Genomic DNA, 15,667 nt, shown 5'->3' on the forward strand with positions numbered 1-15,667 from the left:
GGCCCTCCCGGATGCCTCCCGCCTGCGAGTGGCGGTTGTGAGTACAGTAACTGAGTGCTGGGTGTCTGCCCCTCAGCCTTGCCATGCGGGCTGGGGGTATTGCCTGGACAGCTCCGGCCCGTCACCCTGGACTCTGCAGCCCCACACCTCGCACCGTGCAGACACGCTGCCCCACGCTACACCCGGAGTTCGCGTCTCGCCACGCCTCTGCCGCGGGACTTTTCTCCCTGGGCTGCGACCCCAGCCGGGAATGCGCCACCAGCCTGGGGCCTGCAGGGGGCGCCCGGGCTCCCCGCGCAGGTGCCCGCCCATCTGACAGAGCGGAACGCGCGAGGCCGAGAGCTGGGAACACCCGGCCCCGCAAGGTCTGGGAACTGCGATTGCCTCCTTCAGCCTCAGTTTCCCCTCCCGTGAAAGGAGGCCATGCTCCTAGCCTGGGCACACTGAGCCAGGCGCTGTTCCCGGGGTCGCGGGCTAGCCCGCTCGAGAGCGGGGGGCTCCCGGAACTGCCCGCGCGGCCCCGGCGCCCAGCGAGTTGAGGCGGGCAGCCGTATCGCCCTTTGAAGACGCGCGGTGGGCCCCTGCAGGCGCGCGGCGCGGGGCAGAGCGCCCTCTGGAGGCCGCCGCCGGCGCCGGCCCCGCCCCCGCCCCGCCCCCGCCCCGCCCCCGGGCTCTGGGCGGCGCATGCGCGCGGCGCGGGGCTCCGCGGGCGGCGAGAGCGAGGCCGGTCCGCAGCCGCGCGGCGCTCGGCGCCCCATTCATGCTGGGCATCGGCGGCGCGGCCACGCAGCGGAGCCCGGGCGCGGCGGCGGCCTCGGCCTGGGCGGCCTGCGCGGCTTCGGCGGCCCCGCGGCGGGGCGGGCGGCGGCGGCGGCGCGGGCGGCTGGGCGCGGCGATGGCCGGCGGCAGGGCGCGCCCCGGGGCGGCGGGTGAGTCGGGGCGCAACTTTCCCCGCGGCGCGGGACGGTGGGCGGGGGCCGGGCCGGGCCGGGGTCCCGGGCCGGGCGGCCCGTGGGTGGGCGCGGGGCGTCCTCCGGCGGCGGCCCTCTCGTGAGGCAGCAGGCAGGGGGTGTGCGCGGGGACTGCGGCGCGCGTGTCCGCGGCCCGCGTGTCCCTGCGGCTCCGGCCCAGGCGTCCGCGTGTGTCCGGGCGCGGCCGCGGCACCGACGCGGAGAGACCGCACCCCCGTGCGGCGGGGCTGGGACCGCGGCCCGGGATCCAGCGCCGCGGCCTCCCCCGCCCCCCGGCCGGGCCCGCCGAGCCCCGCGGCAGCTCCGGGTTGGCGGGGGGCGGGCGCTGCCCCTCCACGGAGGCTGGGGAGAAAGTTTGCGGCGGCCCCGCGGGGAGGCCCCTGCGGTGTCCAGGCCCGGCCCGGCCGCTGGACCTCGGCTCAGACCTCTGGCCGCGGGCGAGGACGGGATGGCCAGGCCCGGGTAGAGATCGGAGCCGCCCGGCAGGGCCGCGGGGGTCGGAGGAGGTCATGCAGGCTAAGCCCCCGGCCGGCCCTGGGGCGCGGGGTGGAAGTTGGAGCGGCTTCCCGGGACCACCACTGCCACCGCCCCCTCTGGCCCGGGGTGGCGGGGAGGTGGGCTCTGGGTGTCGCCCGGGAGGCCGTCCCGCTCGGGCCTCCTCGGCCTCCCCCTCTCGGGGCCTCTCCGGGGTCAGCGGCTTCCCCCGGAGGCTTCCGATTGCTTCCTGGACAGTCCCGGGCCTGGTGTGCCGCGAAGCTGGAGGCGGCGGGCCGATCCCGGGCTGCCAGGGGAAGGGGGAGTGGGGACTCCAGGGAGGCCCCTCAGTCGGCGTGAGGTCCCAGGTGCAGCCCTGGAAAGGAGGGGAGGGGCTCCGAGGGGCGGCCCCGGGCGGCGATCTGCCCCCGGCTCCTGTGTGGGGTGCTGGGGCCACGCCCCTTGAAAGAAAGGGGTGTGTGTGCGGGGGAGGGGACGTGGTCGAGCTTCTGTCCCCTCAGCGCGGTTCCTGTGGCTCGGGCTGCTCCGTGCTGCCCCACCTCCTTTCACACGTAGCCGGTTTGAGGGTCGATGCAGGGATGGGGCGCAGTCTCTGCTCCCCGGGCCCTTGAGGAGCTTGCCTCAGGTCCCCTCCGCTTCCTGCGGTTTGGGGTGTGCGGCAGAGGCCAGGTGCTGCACCAGGGGCACCAAGACGCTGCCCAGCTCTTGAGGAGCACCCAGCCCCCTGCCAGAGGCAGGCATGTGAACCAGTGATTTGCTGCAGGGCCAGGCTTCCATTCCTGGGGGGTGCCGGTGGGGCCCAGGAAGGGCGTTTTGGGCAGAGAGGACAGCATGGGCGGAGGCCTGGGTTTGTGGCCTCAGTGTGTGCTCTGGGGGTGGGGGACACATGAGGTGCCTGTGGACAAAGCAGACAGTCCTTTGCTGGACTCCTGGCCCCCCAAGGTCGTTGCCTGCCTTTTTTGATTCCCCAGGAAGGCCCCCGTGCACAGAGCAGCTTAGAGCAGCTGGCCAGGAGGAGCGGGTGCCCCAGGGGAAGGCCTGCAAAGGTGGGCACTTTTTCTCAGGAGCAGGACTCCAAGGCCGTCAGATCCGGATCCCTTAGGACTGGTTGGGAGCAGGACCACTGGGACCACCTCCCATGAACCCCGTTGTGGAGGAGGCGGAGTGCCAGGAGCAGCTCTCTTCCCCCGGCTGCTGTTGTGAGCCAATGGGCATGATGGCAGCCCCACATCCCAACCTGCCTGAGCCATAGCAGGATCTGGCGCAGGAGGACTTGGGGGGATTGGACTCTCCCTTGTGGGGAGGGCTTTGGGGGTCTTTGTTTCTCAGGGTGAGAAGGAGCTGTGGTGTCACTCAGGCCAGGAAAGGGAAGGGGACACTGCTGGCTTGGCGTTCCACCAGGCGGCGATCCCCTCCTGTCCAGGAGAGGAGCCCCTGGGCTGGGGCTCCTGCCCGCGGACCGCCGGGTTTCTCTATGCCTCTCTTTCCCTGGCTAGCCCCATCGGCATCCCAATGCCAGTCTAGCCTCCTCTGCCCTGGCTCTGGCTCTGCCTCAGCCTAGAACAGCTCTGGCCATGCCGGAGAGCCACAGCCGTTCTTACTGCCCTCTCTGCACAGCCAATGTTTCCCACCCCAGGCCTTTGCTCCTCCTATTCTGCCCCCCACCCCCACCATGAATGCCCACCCTCCTGCACCAGCTCCCAGGCTACCTGGTCCTCCCTTGAGGCCTTTCCCCAGCCACAGTGGCCAGCTCTGCTCCTCGGTAGAGTGCAGCATCTGCCCATGCTCCCCTCCTAGCCCCGGCGTGGCCCCCTGGCACCCTGGCACCTGGGCCCAGCTTTGGAATGAATGCATTTTTTGCTGGGCAGACCCGGCCTATGAGAGTTGAGCCCTGCAGGCTGGCTGGCCGGCCCAGTCTCTGGAAGCTCGAAATTTGGGCCCTGCCCTGCTGGGACTAGTTGGGTGACCTTGAGTCTGAGCCCCAAGTCTTATACCCCTAAGGTGGAAGAAGTGGCCCAAGCATTGTCACTGGCCTTTATTAGATGCTGGGCGTGAGGGACCCAGCCCTAGCCTCGGGGCTCCCCCTTTCTTGGCCGGCAACCCTGTGACCCCAGGCAAGTCCCTTCCCAGCAGCCTTTGTTGGGGCAGTGGGGTGAGGGTGGAGTTTGGGGCGGTGGGCCCAGGGCCAGGCTGGAGTTTGGATGGTGGCTTCTTAGCCTGGTCCCTCCTGTTGAATATAAAAAGTAGGGCCCATAATTGCATTAAGACGTGTATAATTATCCCAGAGGAGGGGAGAGCCCAGCCCCTGGTAATTGCAGGCCTGCTTTGAACTGATAAACGGTGAGTGATTCATGTTTTCTTTGGAGTTCACATGTGCTCAGCTCCCAGCCGCAGCCCCACTGCCACTGTGAGGAGCCTGTTCTCTGGCTCCCGGGTCTTCCTTGAGCTCTGAGGCGGGGGCGGGAGTGGGGACTCCTCCCCTGCTGTTCTTGGGGCGCTGTCCGGCAAAGGCAGCTGGCAGCCTGCTAGGAGCACCCTGCAGTTCCTGCTCTGGGATTCCAGCCAAAGTTCTTTGCTTCTGAGAGCCTCAATTTCCCCACCTGAGCAGTGGGTGTGTGCTGTGCACACACTGGGCAGGGAGTGTGTGGGGAGTGAAGCAGGAGTGAGGAAGCATGGGGGGCTGCCGCACCCAGGCCTGGCTGGCCCTCTGCATACCCTTCATTCATTCGCTCACTCATGGGGATTTATTGAGTCTTCCTGGGTCCCTGGCTTGGCTTGGGGATGCAGTGGTAACCACCCAGAGCCAGGCCCTGCTCTCACAGGGCAGCCATTCTGGCCGGGAGAATGGGAGCAATAAGTAACAGAGACCCTTCACGAGTCCTGTGCTGCAGATGAGAACAGGGTGACTGAGCAGGGCGGGGAGTGGAGACAGGGGCCCAGAGGCCTGGGGGAGGGGCAGGCAGCCCCACACCGCATGTGGGCACCAGGCACAGAGGCTGATGGGACTGTGCCCAGCTCCCCGGTAGACTTGGAGAAGGCATCCATCTTCAGGCCTCAGCTTCCCCATCTGTAAAATGGGGCCAGACCATACAAGGGGTGTCTGGGATGGTGTGTGCAAACTGGCTGGCTGAGGCTTGAACTCAGGACTCAGGACTCAGCCTTGCTGTGGCTGGCTCCAGCCAGGAGTGGGTGAGAGGCCCCAGCACATCAGGCACATCCAGAGCAGCAGGCCCTACTGACACCAAGGGGGTGGCACTGCTGACTATGCCTTGTGAGCAGGTGTGCCCTTTCCTCTTTCATCCATGAGAAAAGAGCTTTCATGCCCCTTTTGCAAACGGGGAAACTGAGGCTAGGAAAAGGGAGTGTCCCCATCAGAGTCATCTGCCTACAGAGTAACAGGGTCTAGATTTAGCCCAGTGCTTGGCTGCCAGTTGCTAGGCAGGGGGTGGTGAGACTTTTCCAGAGGCAGTGGAGGCCAGGACAGGATATGGGGACTCCCACCAGGATCTGGGCAGCACTGACCTCGTGTGCAGGTCAGAAGAGTGGCCTTAGCCTCTGCATAGGGACCTGGCTGTAGGTGGTTGTGGGTGGAGGGAGCCGAGTACCCTGGCAATCCAGGAAGGAGGGGTGGGCATTTTGTGGAGTTTGGGGTGGAGTCAATGGACCTTGGTAGTGAGTGTGACCAGGAAGTGAGGGCCCGATGTGGAGCAAGGTGGGAGGGGGCCGCACAGGTCTAGGTGGGTATGGGGTGCTGAGGCTGGGAAGGGGTCACTGTGGAGGGGTGGAGTGCAGGGAGCACCTGCCAGCCTTCCCTGTGGAGGAGTTCCTCTTCCCTTGGAGTTGGGTGTGAGGCTGGGAGCAGGAGTGACAGCTTGGATAGAGTGTTGAGAGTCAGGGCTGGGTGGGCCAGGGAGCCTGGGAAGGGGTAGTGTGGCGGGGCACCCATTGGCTGGGTGGGGATGTGGGTGGGACGCATTGCCTGGCTTCTGGACTGCAGGTCTCAAGGTTTATCCAGCATGGGGCTTGGGGTCCCACGGAGAGCAGCCCAGGCTGCCACCTATCCACAGTGAGAACTGCTGCCTATGTGGCCTGGGCCTCCATGTCCTCCGTGGTGCCTGTGCTGTGGGCTGTCAGGGCGTGTTCTGGGGAGAGGCAGGGCTATGGAGGTGGGAGTGAGCACTATAGCCTATCTATGTCAAGCTTCTGTAGGGGACGGTAGTGGAGTATGTCCCCACCAGCCTCAGACAGGGAGCTGGTGCCCACCCTGGGAGTACAGAGCTGTGGAGAGGGTCCTGCTCCCCAGTGCATAGGGAGGCTCTGGGTGAAGGCTGCTCTCCAGGTCGGTGTCAGCTGTTGGTGTCAGCTGGGGTCCCATTCCACACCTCAGGCCCTTGTCCCCTGCCTTCCTGTTCCTGGCCTCCGCCAGTGATGGCAGGGCACAGGTGCCAATGGAGTGACCTCTTGCCAGGTGTCCTAGGGATACCTGGTGCACCCCACAGCTTATAGGGCCTCAGGCCAGGGAGGTGCCCGGTTTGCCCCTGGCTCCTCCTGGTGGGTCAGGTCCTGCCTCCTGGAGGTGCAGTGGGCACGCCCAGCACTGGAAGGGCTCACACTGGGAGATCATGATATCATGGGATGGGACATGCCTGCATTCACATGCCCTCTTCTGCCCCTTCCCCAGGGCTGAAGCTCCCGGCACCGTGATGCTCGCCCCAGCAGGACCAGAGCGCCGAGGCCCAAGGCCCCAGCCTGCCATGCCGCTGCCACCGCGGAGCCTGCAGGTGCTCCTGCTGCTGCTGCTGCTGTTGCTGCTGCTGCTGCCGCTGCCAGGCATGTGGGCTGAGGCAGGCTTGCCCGGGGCAGGCGGGGGTTCGCAGCCCCCCTTCCGCACCTTCTCGGCCAGCGACTGGGGCCTCACCCACTTGGTGGTGCATGAGCAGACAGGCGAGGTGTATGTGGGCGCGGTGAACCGCATCTATAAGCTGTCGGGGAACCTGACACTGCTGCGGGCCCATGTCACGGGCCCCGTGGAGGACAACGAGAAGTGCTACCCGCCGCCCAGCGTGCAGTCCTGCCCCCACGGACTGGGCAGTACTGACAACGTCAACAAGCTGCTGCTGCTGGACTATGCCGCTAACCGCTTGCTGGCCTGTGGCAGCGCCTCCCAGGGCATCTGCCAGTTCCTGCGGCTGGACGATCTCTTCAAACTGGGCGAGCCACACCACCGTAAGGAGCACTACCTGTCCAGCGTGCGGGAGGCAGGCAGCATGGCGGGCGTGCTCATTGCCGGGCCACCGGGCCAGGGCCAGGCCAAGCTCTTCGTGGGCACACCCATCGATGGCAAGTCCGAGTACTTCCCCACACTGTCCAGCCGTCGGCTCATGGCCAACGAGGAGGATGCCGACATGTTCGGCTTCGTGTACCAGGATGAGTTTGTGTCATCACAGCTCAAGATCCCTTCTGACACGCTGTCCAAGTTCCCGGCCTTTGACATCTACTATGTGTACAGCTTCCGCAGCGAGCAGTTTGTCTACTACCTCACGCTGCAGCTGGACACACAGCTGACCTCGCCCGATGCCGCCGGCGAGCACTTCTTCACGTCCAAGATTGTGCGGCTCTGTGTGGACGACCCCAAGTTCTACTCGTACGTCGAGTTCCCCATTGGCTGCGAGCAGGCGGGTGTGGAGTACCGCCTGGTGCAGGATGCCTACCTGAGCCGGCCTGGCCGTGCCCTGGCCCGCCAGCTGGGCCTGGCCGAGGACGAGGACGTGCTGTTCACCGTGTTTGCCCAGGGCCAGAAGAACCGCGTGAAGCCGCCCAAGGAGTCAGCACTGTGCCTGTTCACGCTCAGGGCCATCAAGGAGAAGATTAAGGAGCGCATCCAGTCCTGCTACCGCGGTGAGGGCAAGCTCTCCCTTCCGTGGCTGCTCAACAAGGAGCTGGGCTGCATCAACTCGGTGAGTGCAGCAGGGGCGCCCCTCCTCTTGTGGCCCCATTCCCTCCAGGAACGACAGCATCGGTGTCAGATGCACGCCCAGTGGTGCCTGCTGCGTGCCTGGCCTGGCCTTTGGCTTGGCCATCCCCAAGGCTCAGCTAGGTGGGGCTGCCCTTTTCCATCCCCCAGAGAGTGGGTTTGGACCCAGGGTGCTAGTCCCAAAGGCTGCTCCCAGCCATGACACGGTCTGGTGCCTCAGAAGATGGGGTGACGAGGCCCTGCTGGCGTAGTCCACAGCCCCTGTGGGACACTGGACAGAGTGCCAGCCACATGCCTGGTCCTACACCTGGTGCTTGCCTGCTCCATCTTGTCCCCATCCTACAAATGAGGTGACAGGATCAGAAAGGTGGGGTAACTTGCCCCGGGTCACACAGCGAGTGAGAGGCTGGGGCCAGAGCCTATCAGGTGAGCCCAGACACCATTTCCATGGAGCGCTTGTGTCCCCCACATGACACTGGTGGCACCTGCCCGCTAGGCCTCTGCCTTTGCCCAGCAGTGGGAGCTGATGGTGCCCTGGTGCAGGCCACAGTTCATAACTTGCAGAGAAGGTGACCCTGACTGCAGGGAGCCACAGCCCCCAGCACCTATCCCAAGGCACAGCTGGGGCTGGGCCTCTATCTTGCTGCCTTTCGGGGAGTGTCTTGTTCACACTCCTGGGCAGGCTCAGAGGGCACGGGCCTTGCTTAGGGTGGAAAGTGAAGGGGCTGGGACTCGCCCAGACCTGGGACCCCTGAGGCCAGGCCTTCTGGGCTTGCTGCTGGGGGTCGCTGGCCATCGCAGGGGAAGGCCTGGCCCTCTCTGGCTGTAGTCTCCCATGTCTGACCTGAGGGTGATGCTGGTTTTGTCCTCAGGGCAGAGTGGGACTGCAAGGGCCCCTCAGCCCTTCCGTCTCACGCTCACTGCCTGTATGAGGCAGGGCCCACGTGTGCTTGGCAGATATGGTTGTCCACCCTCCCCTTGGGTTTTCAAGGAACGTGTTTTCTCTGCACCATACAGATGGAGACACTGAGGCTTGGAGGGGCAGAGCCTGGGTGAAGCCCCACCACACTGTCTCTTTGTGCCCTGCCCCAAGGCTGGGGCCTGCTCTTTCCTCCCTGGGGACAGTCCCCACTGCCCCCTCCCACCTGTTCATTCCATGTGGCCTAGCCCTGGCCCAGCCTCCCCTGCTCCTTCCTCCTGAGCAGCCTGGCCCCCGCCGATGAACCCGCTGCAGATGAGGACCATCTGCCCCACTTCTCCCCACACCCCTTCCCTGCCTGCCCTGCCGTCTCCTTAGGCCTGGCGGTGGAGCAGCGCCCCCTCCACACTGGCCCCCAGCTGCTCCGGAACCTCAAGCTATTGATTGCTTTCTCGTGCTCTTAGCTGGGAGCCCGCCCTCTGCCTTTCAGGTGTGACCTGCTCCCTCCTGTCTTAAACCCTCTCTGTCTGCACATCTCCTCTGGGGGCTACCCCCAGCCTCTCTAGAAAGACAACTGCACTCCCAGCTCTGCCCAGGGAGGCCCAGTCCTCTGGGAGAAGGCGCCCGGGGAGTGGCTCTCACCCTGCCCCTTCCCACAGCCCCTGCAGATCGACGACGACTTCTGCGGGCAGGACTTCAACCAGCCCCTGGGGGGCACAGTCACCATTGAGGGGACACCTCTGTTCGTGGACAAGGATGATGGCCTGACCGCCGTGGCTGCCTATGACTATCGGGGCCGCACTGTAGTATTCGCCGGCACGCGAAGTGGCCGCATTCGCAAGGTCAGGCCTGGGTGGGGTGGGGTGAGGAGGGGGCTTGGGGCAGGAACAAAGGCTTGAGGCCGTCCCGGGTGGCGGGCCCAGTGCTGCTATATGCTGTGGGAGGCTAGATCTGGCGTACGGGGGGCAGGGGGAATGTTGCCCTACACTGGGTCCAGTGACCTTGAAGGGCCCCCCACTCCCCTCTGTGCCTCTGCCCATGACTGGCCCCAGGCCCACTAAGCACGGACACTTTGAGATCACGCAGGAGTCTGTGCAGGGGCCCAGGGATGCTGAGGTGGGGGCCGGCTCTCCAAGGGCACTCGACCTCCTGGGGAGGCTGCTGTGTGAGGGTGGTGAGGGCAGGCCTGCGCGGCCCCCTCCCCTCTGGGCCCTGCTCCCCAGCCAGGAGATCCAGTGTCTGCTGCCTCAGCACTCTGCCTGGCCAGAGGCCTTGGCCCTGCCTCTCCCCAGCCCCTCTACTGGGCCAAGGGCAGGGCAAGGGTAGTGCCCCTGCCTGTCTTTGGCTGGTGCTTGAGGAACTCCAGCACACAGCCCTGGGCTGGCCCCACGGTGGCAGGGTGAGGGCTAGGTGCTGCAGGGATGTACGTCTGGTCTTCAGGGTTCTCCTTTCCTTCCCCAGAACAGTGGGCTGGACAGAGGCAGTGCAGAGCTTCCTGGAGGGTGTGGGTGGAGGGGAGCTGTCTGGGCTGGGGTGGGTACCAGGCTGGCCTGGTGTGGAGGAAGCTCCCGGAGACACTGAAGGGTGGGGATACTTGGACACCCCAGAGGCCCAGTGGGCAGTGGTGGGCCCTGGGGAGCATAACAGGCACCAGAGGCTGGTGCCAATGCAGCTCCCCTGAGCCCACGTGTGCCCGCGAGTGGGGCTGGGTCAGGGGCTGACCAGGGCTTGCAACTCTCAGCCCCGTGCCCAGTGTTAGGAAGGGGGCCTCCCATCTCTGCCATGGTAGTTGCGCTGGGAATGGTGGGGAGTCCTGCCCCTCCCTGGCTCTGTGATCTCTGGGAGGGGATCCCCTGCAGCCTCAGCTTCCCTCTGTGAAATAAGCCAGATGTTCAGGCTCTGGGCTGGGGGCGGGGCGTGCTGGTGGTCTTGGGGCCAGTGGGGGCCCAGCTGCTGATGGTAGGCCCCCCAGGGTGGGGGTGCCCTGGGGTCCTGCTGGTTCTTCTCATAGTGGCTATGAGGCTGAAGCTGATGGAGGAAGTTCTGTGACCCCTGAGTTGGTCCTCTGCTGTGACTTCCCTCTTGGCCCCCATGTGGGGTACCGCCCTGTGGCTCTGGTGTGAGGCCCCTCCCGTCCTCTCAGCCTGCACTCCCTATCCTCACGCTGGGAGGCACACAGGGCTCTCGAGCGCATGGGGTGGGTGTTGGAGTGGGTTTTGCCAGACAGAGGGCCGTGCTTGTGTGGAAGCTCAGTGCAGCAGCTTAGAGACATTTTGTAGGACGCCCCAGAACCTGTTACCCAGCCAGTGACCAGGTTCCTCTAGCCCTACCCTGTTCCTGCTGCCCGGCACTCACTCTCTTGTGCCCCAGGGGCACCGTTTGGGTCGGAACTTTGCTGAGGGAGCAGCAGGACACAGCTGTTCCTCTGGGTGCCAGTTGGCCTGTCTCCCCTGCCTCCTCACCCCATTCCCACAGAGGGAAACTGAGGTACAGAACATGGAACTGCAGAGTTGGGCTTGGGCCCATCTATGGGAAGAGGCTGCTTCTGGGTTGAGATTCTACCAACTCTTTCCCTTCTTCCTGCCCCCACTCCTTCCCCCAATTTTCCCCTTCCCACCCCTAGTCCCAAGGAGGGCCATTCTCAGGGAGGCAGGCAGGGGTGGAGCCTGTCCTCTGCTCCCTGGGCCAGGCGCCTCCTTGAGCCTGGCTTTGTGGGCAGCTGCTGGAGAGTGCAGCTGGGAAGGTGGAGGCTGTGTCCTCATGGCCTGACATGGCTAGTTCCTGCCTGGTGACCCTGGCCGGGCCCCCACCCCTCAGAGCCCCAAGTTCTCCTCAGAGGCTCTAGGTGCCCACACCTGCCTCCCAGCACCCATCCTGGGTACTGCCTCCCTCCACCCCTAAACAAGTCTGGGCTGGGTGCCGTGGGCCACGTGTGAGTGGATGGCACCCTTTGGGAGCATCTGGGGTCAGCTGTGCCCAGTAGTTGCTGGCCTGGCAGAGTCTGCAGTCGGGGACTTGGGTCTGAGTTTTGTTCGGAGGCCCCCCCAGGCAAGGCACACCTCTGCTTTGTCCCCCTGGATGCAGACATGGTCATGTTGGTGAAGAACCTGCCACCTATGCTCTTTCACCCAAATCCATCTGCTCTCAAACTGTCCAGCAGCTGGGCATGTCCTGTGCAGGGTTTTTGAACCTCAATGTCTGCAAATGGCTGCATGTCAGCGTGGGTCCCAGCCCTCTCCCGCCCACTGTGTGGCTCTGAGCAAGCCGTCCAGCCTCTCTGAGCCTTAGTGTCTCCTCGTACCATGCAGACCTGGCATGCTCGTGTGGCCTGGGGTGTGCGATGAGTGCTGACCGTGTGCCAGCACCCTACAGAGGCCTCATAGCAGCCTGTCATCTGTTTGACAAGTGGGGAAACTGAGTGCTCAAGGCAGGTGCTCAGGGCTGCTGGCTCTTCCCTCCCTTTCTGCGGTTCCTTGGAGGAGGCTGGGCAGAGTTCTCTGCTAACCTTGAGAGCTAGGCCCCTTCCTCAGTGACCCCCTCTCTGAGGAGCCCCTCGCCACCCACTCCCACCTGTGTTACAGTCCAAGACCCTGGCTGTCTGGCTAGCTCCTGCCCTCAGACCTGGCTGGGGGTCCTGCTGCTGTGGGTGCATTTTGGGGTGGGTGCCTGTTCCATCTGCTCTGCCTCCCTTGTTCCCTAGTTACCGTGGGGCCTTCAAAGCCTAACTTCCCACCACAGGCCACATGGGCAGAGGGTGCCCTGGGTTTGGGGTGAGGGGCCAGGAGGAGGAGGTCTACCCTCACTTGTTCTGGGGCCTGGGTTCGAGTCCTACTCTGCTTGCCTTGGCTCTGTTATGTCCTGCAGGCTCCAGTGCGAGGCCTCTGGCCTTGCTCCACTGTGAAGGATGCTTGCTCCCCGCTGGCCACACAGGCCTCTACTTGGCGGGGCCTGGGGGCAGCAGAACTTCACTTCTCCTCGTCTCTCCTTGTCATGCTGACCCAGCCTATGTGTGGGGCTGGCTGTGGTCCAGGGTCCAGCGCCAGGGTAAGGAGGGCCATGCTGAGCCCGGCCCCCGGGCTGCCCTGCCTCCCTCTTGCTCTCAGGGCCTTGGGAGGGGCCGGGCCCTGGGGCTTCCTCCTGCCTGTTCACACAGAGCTCCTCCTCCCCTGAGGCAGCTGGCCTGGCTGTGCTCTCAGAGCACAGGGCCCCGCCTCCTGCCTTCTCCACTTGGTCTGCTGGAGCTGGGCCCTGGGGACCCCCAGCCCACTCTTGACCCAGGGGCAGGCCTACCAGGCTGACCATTCCCCGTCTTTCCCAGGCCGGTCCTTTCCGGGCTTTAAAAAGTGTCTGGGTAGCTCCAGGGACTTGGCTGGCCCCAGGCCAGTGCCTGTCAAACTGTTGTTGTGTAAAATTGTAGCTGATTAATTTAAGACCTGTCAACTTCGGCTATGAGTCTGACTGGGGGTGCCCCTGTCCCCCCTCCTTTCACCAGAGCCCTGCCTGGCACCTGCCCCACCCCCACAGAGGCAGCCTCTCCCCCTGGGGTGCCTCTCTCAGCGAACTTCCTGGGCCCTGCTACCAGCTCCTCCCGTGGCCTCTGGGGACCCCGGGCCGTGTCAGGAGCTTACAGGAGCAGCCCCTGTTTTGGGTCCTGTAGCATCAGCCCAAGTACCCCAATGCGAGGGGAGAGCACAGGCCCCGGCCTCCTGCAGAGTGGGTGCCGTCCCCCTACAGAGGAAGCTGGGGAGAGCCTTGCCCTGTGGGCCGGCTGACGGGCACCCGAGGCCAGCCCTGCTCTGGTCCTGCTGCTGCTGCGGGGCAAAAGGAGCCAGCCCCTGGCTGAGGCCCAGCCTGCCCGTTCTGGGAATAGTAGGCCTGACTGCCTGAGCACCCGGTTCTTCAAGATTCTGGAAACCTGTATTTTGTGTGAGATCGCTTGGTTATTAAATCCACGTTTTAAGAGAGTATAACAGGACCAACTCAAGCATCCCTTTGGCCACCAGTTTGTGGCCCAGGGACCTGCACTGTGGCCTCGAATAGCTCAGGGAAGCCACCCACCTGGGCTCTGGGGCATGGCCCTAGTGAAGCCCCATCCTCTGGGGCCTTGGTTTCCTTCCCTGGATGTTGGGTGCATCTGGGCATACCCCAGGGAGGCTTGGGGCTTGAAGTTCCTTCTGGATCTGGCCCCTGATGAGCCATCGCACATCTCCCTGTGGCGGTCCCTGCACAGAAGCTGCAGCTGCAGTTCCCTGTGTGCGTCCTGGCCTGGCTGGCCCCTGTCCCTGTGCTCATGGGCCCTCAGGACTCATGCTGCAGCATCTCCTGCAGCTTGCCTGGTCCACACCACTCTTCAGCACTCCTGGGGGTTCCCAGTGGCGGGACCTGCAGCAGCTGGGTCTCTGAAGTGCTTAGGAGGCATGTGGAATTAGTTGCCATCCCTGAGCTTCGGGAATGGTGGCCTGTGGGGCCTGGAGCTGGATCGAAGCCTCTGGAGCCCTGCGCAGCATTGGAGGTGTCCTCTGCCCGGCCATCTTCCTCTCTGCAGACAGCTCGGCACCTGCTGTGTGCCTAGGCTGCCTGGGGACAAGGAACACCTGCCCCCTAGAGGCCCCGCTGCTCTAGAAGCTTCCAGCATGCTTTAGAGGCCTCTTTGCACTCCCCTCATACCCCCAGACCCCAGGCAGGATTTTGGAATTTGTAAGTTCTGGAAGTTGAGTGGCATCTCACAGCCCACGCAAGTGCAAGGCAGTTGGTGGCAGGTGCCCACTGTGGGGTTGGCAACTTGAGCCTCTTCAGGTCTGTAGTGAGCCTCCCTGTCCAGGGTCTGTGCCAGGGATGTGGTAGGAGACTGTCCTGAAAAAGCTGGAGCCGGGGGGGCAAGAAGTGTGCTGGCCACAGGCAGCCCTGACCCAAGGGAGGTGCAGGGCAGGACTGAGCCCCCAGCCCCTTAGCCGTGGAGAGGCTGCTGTCCCTCACCATTGAGTTTCATCTTGTGTGTTGTTGAGGGAGGGACGAGGGGAGTTGATTTCAATGACTTGCCCTTGAAGCCTGCAGTCATTCCCAGGTACAGCCTGTGCTGCACTGTTGGCGTTCTTTGGTGCCCCTTGCACCTGCAGCATGCAGCCCACTCCCGAGCCTGCAGGAGGGTCCTGTGCCCTGCATGGTCAGCCTGTGACAGACGCCACATGGAAGTGACACACATGGAAGCGTGCATTGGGGGTGTGTCACGGGAGAGCATAGGCACCCACCATCCCCAGCAGCCCCTCCTGGTCCTTCCCTTCCCAGGGTGACCGCCCTGGCCGGCTCCTTTGACGCTGTGTGCTGCTATGTGGGCTCTGGGGTTGAGTCATCATCTTTTGCTTGGCAAGACTCTTCCTTACTGTGGGCAGCTGTGGTGCGTGCCATGTCCTCATGTTGCGTGTTTCAAGCACACATGCCTGTGCATCCTGCCCACTCTGGATGGCCATGGTGTTGCCAGTCCTTGCAGGCCTGTTGTAAGCATGGCTGTATGTGGATTCCTGTGGCAGAAGGATGGATTTCTGTTGGGTTTCAGCCTGGGAGCCAGGCTGTGGAGCCTCTGTTGTTGTTCTTCCTTAACTCTCTGGGACCGCTTCTGCTGCTGCTGAAAGACTTGGTGGCGGCCTGTGGCAGTGCCCAGCAGCATGCGGGGTCGATAGGCATGAAGCAGGTGCTCCGGGGCAGGCCACCGGGTCCGTCTTTGCTGTGCCCCCGCTGGTGGTCTTGGTGGGATGGGGCAGAGCCAGCTGTCTGTTGTGGCTGCTCTCTGTGGGGCCTGAGTGTGGGTTGCCACTGCCCGCCCAGGCCAGCAGTCCCAGTCTCCTTCGCGGGGCCCTGCACGGTAACCTGCCGACATCTGTGCTTCCTGGTGAGTGTGTGCCTGCCCCCTTTCCGCCTCTCCTGGATGTAGTTGGCCACTGTGGGCCGAGCCATGAGGATGCAGGGAGTGATCTCCTGTTTGCCCTGTAGGCATAATGAGTGCCGTCCCAGAGCTGGTGGTATGTGAAGGTGCATAAGCATCGATTCTGCTTCCCAGTGGCTGGCAGGGCCACCCATGGGGCACTCATGGAGAGCCCTGGCCAGTCAGGCCTAAGCCCGGGCACGGGCCCCTCAACACCATTGATAAGGTGGAGGCAGCAGTGGCTTCCCCATGCCCTGTCCTGTGTGTGCTCGGGCTCATGGCCAGCCTGGCAGGGGCGGCCTTGTGAATATCCACACCGGGCAGTCACCTTCCCCCACAGGCACATGGGGCCTGTGGTCCCAACCACAGCAGAGACCATGGTGTAGGAG

General features: G+C 64.3%; 1 protein-coding gene across 2 annotated transcripts in view; it reads left to right on the top strand.

Annotated features, from left to right (window-relative positions):
• Positions 1-327: 327 nt before the first annotated feature.
• PLXNA1 (plexin A1) overlaps positions 328-15,667 on the top strand; it is a 54,590-nt gene continuing 39,250 nt past the window's right edge. Inside the window, exons 1-3 of one of the 2 annotated variants that reach the window (XM_063661703.1) lie at positions 328-365; positions 6,148-7,423; positions 9,019-9,201. In XM_063661703.1, the coding sequence (XP_063517773.1) occupies positions 6,170-7,423; positions 9,019-9,201 (1,437 nt within the window). In that variant the 5' untranslated portion in view covers positions 328-365; positions 6,148-6,169. Of the gene's footprint in view, positions 366-700; positions 930-6,147; positions 7,424-9,018; positions 9,202-15,667 lie in introns of those variants that run through there. The other variant, XM_054481486.2, reaches the window with a different exon arrangement.

The sequence above is a fragment of the Pongo pygmaeus genome, chromosome 2 (assembly GCF_028885625.2).
Source record: "Pongo pygmaeus isolate AG05252 chromosome 2, NHGRI_mPonPyg2-v2.0_pri, whole genome shotgun sequence".
Lineage (NCBI taxonomy): Eukaryota > Metazoa > Chordata > Mammalia > Primates > Hominidae > Pongo > Pongo pygmaeus.